The 10,325-nt window shown below is 49.9% G+C and overlaps 1 protein-coding gene across 1 annotated transcript; it reads left to right on the plus strand.

The window, feature by feature from the left end:
• Positions 1-1,595: 1,595 nt before the first annotated feature.
• Positions 1,596-8,884, plus strand: LOC119461958 (neprilysin). The gene is made up of 4 exons (XM_049672351.1): positions 1,596-2,015; positions 4,571-4,939; positions 6,330-6,449; positions 6,785-8,884. Exons 1-4 carry the CDS (start codon positions 1,596-1,598, stop codon positions 8,882-8,884), a joined length of 3,009 nt encoding a protein of 1,002 aa, XP_049528308.1.
• Positions 8,885-10,325: the final 1,441 nt, after the last annotated feature.

Here is a 10,325-nt window from a genome sequence, read left to right on the forward strand (position 1 = left end):
CAAAGACAACACAAGGGCGTGTTTGTGTTATCCTTTTCTGTCCCGTTTGTTCGCAGTTGTCCCATCTTCTATATCTCATCTTCAAGTAATTCGTGTCGTTAGTATAATTATGTGTGCGTTTCCTACAAGCACGACGAATCATTTGCCCACACTCCACTGTGGGTACGTGCAATGTTTAAAGAGGCCCATCATCATCACGATCCTCGGCACGTGGCACGCGTGCCACGAGCATTGAGAAGAACAGCGCAGAACCGAGGCGACGCTCGTCTTTCACGTCTCTGCAGCGGAACTTGCGAAAGGTACGAATCACAGCTATTTCGCCTTCTTCGCCAGATGGCTCTCCCCTTATATACACTGGCGCTCGACACGGGCGCGGACGCGACGGAGATCTATTGCATAATGGCTTGATTTGCCGCCATGGAGGAAAGACAAACTAGGTGCTGGAGCACGGCGTCAGGCAAGACAAGCCACTTTGATGCCGTCGCCTCCCTGCTTTTACTTGGGGATTCCGCACAGCGCGCGTTGAAACAGCCCGCCGCACGCGGCTTGGTTCGCGGTAGGTTTGTTGTGTGCCACCGGACACGTACACAGTTGCCGCTGCTTTCAGCAACTTGCGCCGCTCGCGTTCTTGCTCGCCGAATTTGATGCGTTGTTTAGTTAACTCAGAATTATTGTTGCCGTTGCGAGAGCAACGCTGCCTCCGTAGCGTGAGCACGATTATCCATGCGTTATAACTTCCCGTGCGGCCATCAGGGATCGAATTCGCAAAGTTTTTCGATCGTAAGTGCCGTTCGCCATTGGCTAGCCACCTGCACTAATATCAGTAACATCACGATTGGCAAGGATGTTCTTTTACAAAATAATTTAGCGTAAGAACCTCTCGGCAATCAGGGCACAGACAAGCACGTACGCGCCCGGTGACAAAAAAAAAATTCACTATTTGTCATTACGTGCTGGGTGTTTTCCCCGCGAATCCTGCTTTATTTTTTATGATTAGGCTTCATAATTGTCACGTGATGCCACCTCGCACTTTTTTTCTCCATGTGTGCAGCCCCCAGCGGACTTGCGGCAGCGGTGTGAAGCAGCCTGCGTTTGCACCGTCTATAGGAACTAGAGGTCGTTGGGCAGTGTCCGGTAACTTATCGTGAAAGTCGATAGACTTGGTAAGTTCTCACTTAATAACATTGTTCATAAGAGCAAATTTCAGCCAATAACTATGCTGGACATATTAGTGAAAGCGGCCGGCCAATGGCAAAGAGCATTTACGAACTAAAATCTTTGTAAATTCGGCCGCTGTAGACGGGGGGAGGTGCATAAAAATGCATAATGAAGTCTGATTTGGCATCAAACAGAATCCAATGCTTGGACGTATAATCTCGCAAACGAAAGGAACTTGAATAGAATCGTTTGAAGAGAATGTAATCAGAAAGAATTGGAATGTAATATCCCGGTCCAACTATTTCTGCGGTCTGGCGAAATGTGCTGGTGATCAGCGACTAGGCCAGCCGGTGCTTTGCCTGCAGGACGGAATGACTCTGACGGTAAGAAAGGAATGGAACCAAGCATAATTTTTCTTGCACCGGTCCTAGGTAACCATGAGGAAAGGCGGCGCCAGGTACGGCCGCGGAGACTCTTACCGACGGAAGGGAGACAAGCCGGACAAGCGCGGGCCGAAAGAATCGCAAAGTGACCCGGGCTCTCCAAAGCCTGTAACAGAGGGCGACGACCCGAGAACCCCTGCCACCAGTACCTCTCCCGCAGCCATCACCACCGTGGTGGAAGACCAACCCGCGGGGCCTCCCGGTGCTCCTGAAAGGCGCACTGTCGTATACGTAGAACCGCCGGCGACATCGCTGCCACCCGGAGGCAGGACAACCGCGGAACCGGAGCCTCAAGAGCATTGGGAGGAGAAGGAGCAGAGGGAATTAGTTCCACCGGAGATTCCGTCCCCGGCGATGCAGCAAGCGAACCAACCGACGGCAGTCCAAGCGGTGACGAAAGGCTTGAAGTCCCAGGTTTCACGGCTACTTTCATTGCGTTCAATTTGATTAAAGGGCCCCTAAAACGCTTCTGTTAATTAAAAATCAAATATTCGTGTACTCCTCTCCTTTCCCGGTCTTCGCATGACCTGGCGTAAGCGGGGTCAATCGCGTGACGCTACCAGGGTAAAAGCTGTCGATTGTACCATTCATGAGAGAGAGCAGTTAATATCTATCTGCTAGCATGCTTTTACAATGAAGTCGGACCTCCACTTTTCGTTGTCGTCTCGCTTGCCTGTCGTGCGCAGTCAAGTGATTTCCCCTCATGTATCGCGTTTTCAAACAAGAGCGCTAACGAGACGTTTGGTACTGATGTATCACGTGCCTTCCAACGAAGTATGCGATGAGGAAGACAGAGTGCCCGTGGGTGAGGGTAGCGGAGGCGAGAGTGAAACCACTCGCTCACCTTCGAGATCAGAGTGGGTTAGGGGCCTTTTAATTGATGCTACTAACTATACGCGCCTCTTTTCGACGGCCAATTCAAACTTGAGCACAAGAAAGAAAAAAAAAAAAGGGGGGGGGGGGGGGAGTACCGGTGACACCTTTCTTGCGAGACTGCTTATCGCCCATTTAACGCTTATTATCCAGAGGTCATTCAGTACGCGGTGAGATAGGTTTACTGTATTTCACGCTTTCAAGAAATGTATGCCTTCTACCGTAATTCTGCCACACAAGATGAAATTAGAACTAAAGCCATCATTTTCACAGAACCTTATATTTCTGATGGGACATATTTGGCCTGCTAAATTGCGCGCATGCACGCCCGCACACCCGCTATTTTCACCAGCTTGCCACGCCTAACTCTGTCTTTCGTATTTCTGCCTACATTATCACAGAAATGACCTAAAGGTGATGCTGCTAGACTCGATGTAACAAAGCCGGATACGAAGGAAGATTTTGGCACTTACGTCAAGAAAACGAATAAGAACCTGCATTCCCGATTGTTTCACCAATAGATAACTCGTATATCCCGATCTGTGTTGTAAATACTTTGCTTTACATTACAAATGGCCAAGCTGTTGCTGAGATTGGCTCTGACTGCTGTAAATAGATGTCGAAATTATTCAAAATTCATATTTCAGAGCACAGATTGGAGCAAATGGAAGGAGGCTTGCATTCAAGCATTACTTTCGCAAACGTTTACACATATCGCTGGTATCTTACACATGTATCGAGCATGCGAACCAAAAATAAAAAAACAAAAACAAAATTATTTCGCTATGAGCGATACCTCGTCCAGGCATGCATTTTGAGTTTCCCTTATAACTACTACGCTCATTGTAATTACCCGTGGCGAAAAAAATCTCATACGTACATTGCTGTACCGATAATTATTATATCGGCACTCATTCTATTAAGGATCGGCTGTGTTTAATGCTGCTCCATTCTTCCACGATGGCACCTGTTATGCACTCAGGCTCGTGGCTCCCAAGCCGGGTTTAGGATCAGCTTTGTAAAAGAGAAATCGAGGACTACAGCACGAGGTGAAGCGACCTCTGCAATTTTGTGGCTACTTTCGTATTGCAAGTATGTACAGCGCAAGCTTACGCAGAAAAAGCGAGCAACGAGGATGGATGGTATGCTATCTCCATATGTTCATGTTGGATGTATACGTGGGCCGCTATAACGTAAAGCTATTCCATTTTGATGGTATTCCAACCTCCTGACTTCTAATTTACGCAATCCTCGACATAATCACGAGCTTTGACACATAACCTTTTTTGAACAGCCCGATCAAACGTTCCCCTCGTTTATAGGCGGTGACGTTTTTTTGTTAAAGCCATGCCAGATTTTCGTTATATAATTGGCCTACGAGAGGTGAGGAGCGCACAGAAGTAAAGAGGGTTTCAATGGGACCGAGCTACTACAGTGAAAGTAGATAACCGGGTGAGGAAAGTGGTGCCGGCGTCTCCGATTGGTCCGCTTCCCCTTGCTTAACTTGCGGTGGCAGAAACTCACGGTGACGCGTAACTGGGTGTTAAAGATGCCGCTGCAACGGGACCTCTGCGAAGTAGAGTTGGCAGGGTGATGTATACGTGTCGAAAGGTTTCAATAGCCTTATATTCTCAGGGAAAATGTTTATTATACGCCAAGATATCCATTCTTACAGACAGTCGAGTAGCCAACACGTTAGCCATCGGGGGGTAGCCGTCTTCCATTCCTTTCTTAACGGGGCAGTCACCGGTTATTAAAAAAAAGTTTTGTCCGGAATAATAATAATGCATCTTTAGTACATGTTGACGTGGTGAGCTTTCGCGGTTTTGTGACGTCGCGTGACGCAGAAAAAGCGGGCTTGGCCCAAAAGTCTTTGATCAGTCGCTAAGCGCAAATGACGGAAATGGCATAGAAACAGATTGGAAAAGCTTTACGTTATAGCATCCTTGCAACCCACCAACTTTAGCCTCTTAGAAACGTATGTGTTAGCTACCTCCAGATGGCGCATGCGCGAATGGTCGCCCTGCATTGCTTATCCGAGACGCCTGGCATATTGGGCGCCAAAAGAGCTCACCACCTGGACAACGCGCTCACAGGTTGCAGTGCCGCAGCCAAGCGCACAGTCCCTGGCCTTCGAGAAACATCGGAGTCGGCGCCGACGCTCGGTGAAGCCGCGCGTCGGTACCAAGAGCGCGCCTGGCGCTTCGCCGACATCCACCGGCAGCCCCGTTAACGTTCTCCAGGGACGTGACGCTGGAGCGCGCAACGTACCTGGCGCACGGCCTTTCGATGTTGGAGCGCCGTCACTGGCCTCATCGCCCTTGCGCGCCCCGGCCGGAGAAAAAGAACCGCAGTGGGGCCCAAGCGTGCCGTACCTTCTGGGAATGTCTCCTGACGCCACGCCTTCGCGACCGGCGGGACCGTGGTCGAAGGTTCCTTCCCCTACTAGGTCCCCGCCAGAGGAGGTAGCGTCAATTCGCTTGTCTTACTTTCGTGATTTATCATTTTATTAGGCAGAACCGCGGTGCGCTCACTGGCAGTACTCTGTCGGTCAAGATTTCTTGCTATATGCACAAAACCTAAGCTAAGGACGACACAAGAACGACACGCGAAACCCAGTGGAAGAGAAAAAGAGAGCTTCGCTTTAATAAGTTTATTGAAAATGGTTGCGACTTTGGACGCTTCAGAAACATCGAAAGCTGCAACGCCGCAACCTTCCGCCATAACAAACGTATAGATGGGAGTGGGAGAAACAACATGAGCACGCGGTCCGCGCAGGTATGCATGCACGCATGGCGCCAGCTGATATACCATCTTATGCTCCTTGAAACCCATTGTCGCGTGATTACGGGTCGGATATCGAAACTACCAATGCTGTTGTGCAAAATATGCACGAAAAAAAAAGCAAATGTGGAGGTTTAACGTCCCGAGACTGGACAGTGAGTTATGAGGGACGCCGTAGTGTGGATGTGTCTGGACTTAGAACCCGTGACCTCTTACTGAGCAGCAGAACGCCATAGCCACTGAACGAGTAGAAAGACACTAATACGCGGCAACTTGCAAGCGACGAAAATCTGTAGAAGAGGAACTGTTTCAGACGAAGTCGAAAGGAAAAAATTGTCATCCACCCGACTGCAACAAGAAGCTACAAGGGAAGAAATTTCGCAGTTGAAGAACAATGAATACTCATCCGGGGATTGAACCCAGAACCAAAGCATTTCCTACGCGGTTCCTCTACCGTAGGAGCTAACCAGGAGGTTAGCAGATGGCGGAGCTAGGCCGAATTAATCGAGAACTCGAAGCACATGGACGCAGCACAACCTTAGTTTCTGCAGATAGGAACGGTCACGCTCGCAGCACAAAACATTCTTAACAGACGCGCATGCGCATTCACGTTAGTGCTTCGTACTTATATGTATATTTAATGATTTCGTGCGGAGGTGACGCTCAACCACATCACCTCACCTTTGACAAACAGATCTACAACGGTGTCCTTTATCCCCGCGGCGTGACGTCAAATGCGGATTCTAGAATGCTTGGCTGCGAATCATGTTTGTCCTGAACGATATCGGCCATGCATGCTCTTGGCCACTCATGTTGTATACGCACCTGGGCGAGGCTTGAAGCGCAGCTCAATAAAGATGTTGGATACTTTGTTTGGCGACCCTGAAAAAGATGCATAAGCACGGCTGTTAGCAGTACATTAATGACACCGAGCGTTCCACTCTGGCCTGTGGCGCGTGCAGCGCTGCTATCGAGCGGTTTTCAAAACGACTACATGCAAAAATGTATAACTACCTGTGTTGACGTGAGCATTGTCAGCCAGCAGATTTCGCCGTGAACACATTCTCGCAGGGCAAACGAAGAAACCACGAATCCGACGTTCGGGCCAAAGGCCTGTCACCGAAATCTGCGCAGCGGAAGTCCGTGGCCACCACTGAATTGCTCACTTCGTACGAAAAACTCCAGGACATGGTAAGTGGGGCGCAGCTCTGCACTCGAAAATACAGGCTGCACACGCTGTGCTGCACCAAACTCCGTGTTTCTGAAATACCATTGCCTAACCATAAAAGCTCAATCGGGAGACCATGTACGCAGTGAATTTCCAAAATGAGGCCTGAGGGTCCTCGGCACACTTCGCTTTCCACTGCTACGCGTTTGCCAATATGTAGGCACATGACATGTCACCTGAACATTTGTTAAGGCTATCCAGTGCTGACGCACCAGACCAATCGCAAGGATTCAGGCTGGCAACGTTGAGTTTGCTTTTGCAATTGTCACTTCAGTAATTTACTGTATATTTCCCGCAGGCAAAGTCGAGGACACCGGAGAATGTCATGACGAAAACAGCATTCACGAAAACGTCATTGACGAGAACGGGAACTGCAGGAAAGGCCGTATGGACCCCGATCGCCATAACCCTCGGCATCTGCGCAATGGTCTTTGGCACCATTCTCCTCCTGGCTACGCAACGCTACTTTAGTCACCTCAGACTGTGCCGCACCGAAGACTGTCAACGCCACGCGACGCTGCTCACCGATCGCCTGAACACAACGCTCGACCCATGCGACGACTTTAGGGCCTTCGTCTGTTCCGCGTGGCAGATGTCAAGAATGCACCGTGAGCAGGCCAAGTCGGTGATCGACGACCTCCGATTCACTTGGTACGACCGCTTCGAGGATACCCTGACCATGGGCCGGCTGAAGATACCCACCGGGAGAAAGCCGCTCGCTATGTACCGCATGTGCGAGCGCTATTTCCCTTCCAACGCGTCGCAGGTTGCGCTTATGCGCAAATTCTTCGATCACCACAGGCTTCGCTGGCCGCAGGCGCCCGAGGAGCTACAGCCACCACTCACCTTGCTCGTCGTGCTAAGCTACAAGTGGCTGTTGCCGTACTGGATAACCGTCTATCTTCTGCAACCTTCCGCCAGTGGCAGGCAGCGTGTGCTGGTCACTCCGGGAATTTATGTTCCCATCCTTCGCAATCATCATCAAAGCGTCCAAGAGGTGTACGATCGCTACTGGCAGCTGTATCTAGAGCTCTTCTACCCGGACCCCAGAACGCGACCGCCTCCGTTGAATAAGGAAGCCATCCGAGAGATTCGTGACATGGAAGGGGACGTGCTCGACAGCTTACACGCCGCGGCAGCCTCTCCTCGAAAGAGGCCCGCGAAGTTTACCTTCGGCGAAATCGACACCCACGTCCCGAACGCGTCCGGCACCGGCTGGACCGAGGCGTTCCAGACGGGCATGTCACTCCAACCGAGTCTGACCATCGACGACGAGATTGTCACCACCGACGTCGCCTTCCTGAGCGTGGTGGCCGAGCTCTTGGTCAAGTACGGCACGCTCATGTTGAACAAGCACCTGATGTGGTTTCTTCTGCAGTACTACGCACCCGTGACCAACTACGCTTTCCTCGTGGGCTATTACGGCAGCCACGAGAAAGCAGCCGCTTACATTCCGGCGTTTTGTGCGCACAAGGTGGAACTCTTGTACAAAGTCCTCGTGCTCGCTCTCGGCGTCGTCACCCGGTTACCGGTCCACGACCGAAAAGTTATTGACGCCGGCTTCCAAAGTCTCGTCTCTGCCGCTTTCGGGAAGGTTCGAAACTCCATCTGGATGGACGAAAAGGACAAGATGCGGATGATCACCAAGCTTGCCGCCATAAAGATGGACTTTTTGCCACCCGAGACGATTCTTGACGACGGCGTGCTGGAAAGGCTTTACGCCGACTTTCCGGAGAAAGAGTCGTCTTTCGCCGATTACTGGCTGAAATCGCTGGCAGCCACGAACGAAATGAGCAGGACGCCAGAATACAACAAGGCGTTGCGGCTGCCGGGCAACAACTTCCCGGGCTACGTTCGCTACGGCTACGTCTCAAACACCGTTCAGATGGCGATCGGCGCTGCCGCAGCGCCCGCGTACTACGGCAACGGTACCCACGGCATGCTGTATGGTGGTCTGCTCTTCCTGTTGGCCATGCAGATGGTAAGGGCGATCGATGACGAAGGTATCAGGTGGGCCACGAATGAAACCGCACTGAACGACACCATGCTGTCCGATGCTTCTCTACAAGCGTTCCGCCAAAGGGCTGCGTGTCGTAATGGCGCCGGACATGAGAGTGCATTTCCAGAGGTGCCAGCCCTTGAGATCGCCTATTCCGCCCTCGTGGAATCTCACCTGGTGGACAAAACCGAACCGTTGGCACTCAGCGAGCAGCTGCCGGAAGACAAGGTCTTTTTCATGACGCTTTGCTACATGACATGCGACAGCACGGGTGTCAGGAATGACATTACAGCGGACTGCAATAAGGCAGTGAAGAATTTCGACGCTTTCGCCCGTGTTTACAGCTGTCCGAAAGGAAGCAACATGAACCCAGAGAAGAAGTGTTTGTTTTTTGCGTAACATTTCGTCCGTATTATTAGAGTCCCAGTGTAACAGAAACATGCAGACTTATCATGCGAATGCTCGATGTGGTACGATATTTGCTTTGCCTTTGTGTCCCACTTTGTGTCTCGCAAACATTAGTTATCTTACAAACACGTTTCAATCTGTTCTTGTGCCCTCGATGGTCGACAGTGTGCAATACCCTGAGAAAGTTTTGCGCACCAGCCCTCATGCCTTGCTTCTAGATTTCAGAAAGAACCTCAACATTATGAATTATCTTAGCCTTTGACAGGCCTCACTATCCTGAAGTGTCCCTGAGGAACTGCCTCTATAATTACGCGGCCATTTCATTATGTTGTTTCATTACGATTGCTAGTTGCACTAAATACGGCAAAATGTTGACCTGACTTGTCATTTAAAAAAAACTATAACGCTCTTACGTGTACTAGTGAAGTGTCTTCTGCGAACATGAGTGTGGCAGTTTCGTTGCTGCGACAAATTTTCGTTAGAATTTTTCAGTGGATCGCTGCGTATTATTTAAGCTTGATAAGGTATTTAGTGTCATCTCTCGCAATGCTGCTAATTTTCTCTGGCGTGTGTGTGTGTGTGTGTCGGGAAGTGCACAATGGTCAAATTCCGCTGGCCCCAAAACATGCTAAGATAGTGGACCCCAGATGTTATGTCCGCACATGTATTGCTTTACGTTCCTCCGATATATATGTAAGACTGGAATACGCCCACAGGACATGCGTATAAGACTCGTTGTCTTGCAGGAGGCACAGTTACACGTCGTGTACTGACTTATTTATGCACATTTAATTAAAGCTTTCTTTCATACTTTGCTACATTGTATCATTGCTTACTGTACGGGTTATCTACTGTTAATTCTACAGCAAAGAACTGCATCAACCCTGTCTTGTTCCATTCATCGGTATATCGGGAACGATATGCTGATCCGAATAGCTAATTCGCCGACCAATCACCGGTCATTAGCGCATTGGTATAACGGTTTTCTATCCAAAGGCGCCCGTTTTCACATTCTTAAGACGTTCAAGTAAAAATCCAAGTTTTCGTGTTTTACTGATTATTGTTGAGTCGGAAGAGTAGTGCACGGGACTGAATTTAACGTAGTATTTCACGACGTGCGCGTCCGATAACTGTAGTAAGCGTAGACATGCGGACAGATTAAATAAATTGCCGCATGTATGACGGGCACCATTTTCAGGCTTCCCTGCATAGCACCAAATTAGCGGGACATAGTTTATTGCGAAGCGGTGTTCCGCGTCCTTTATGTATCTCGTTGAAATCTTCAGGAGGTGACTACTCGAGATGATGGTCGAGCAGTCGCTGATACTTCTACCAATCCACTTAGTATTCTTCATCTTTTACTACAGGGCAAGCGCAACGACGCGGGGTACCGCCTTTTCCGGTTTCACTTCCGAGTTATTGTTGACGACGA

This window comes from Dermacentor silvarum, chromosome 8 (genome assembly GCF_013339745.2).
Source record: "Dermacentor silvarum isolate Dsil-2018 chromosome 8, BIME_Dsil_1.4, whole genome shotgun sequence".
Lineage (NCBI taxonomy): Eukaryota > Metazoa > Arthropoda > Arachnida > Ixodida > Ixodidae > Dermacentor > Dermacentor silvarum.

Bases quoted from the DNA above. Each gene is read 5' to 3' on its own strand.
- LOC119461958 (XM_049672351.1), top strand. From the start codon at position 1,596: ATGAGGAAAGGCGGCGCCAGGTACGGCCGCGGAGACTCTTACCGACGG. The intron at 4,940-6,329 runs GTAGCGTCAATT...ACATTCTCGCAG, and splicing joins CTAGGTCCCCGCCAGAGGAG to GGCAAACGAAGAAACCACGA. The intron at 6,450-6,784 runs GTAAGTGGGGCG...TATTTCCCGCAG, and splicing joins ACGAAAAACTCCAGGACATG to GCAAAGTCGAGGACACCGGA.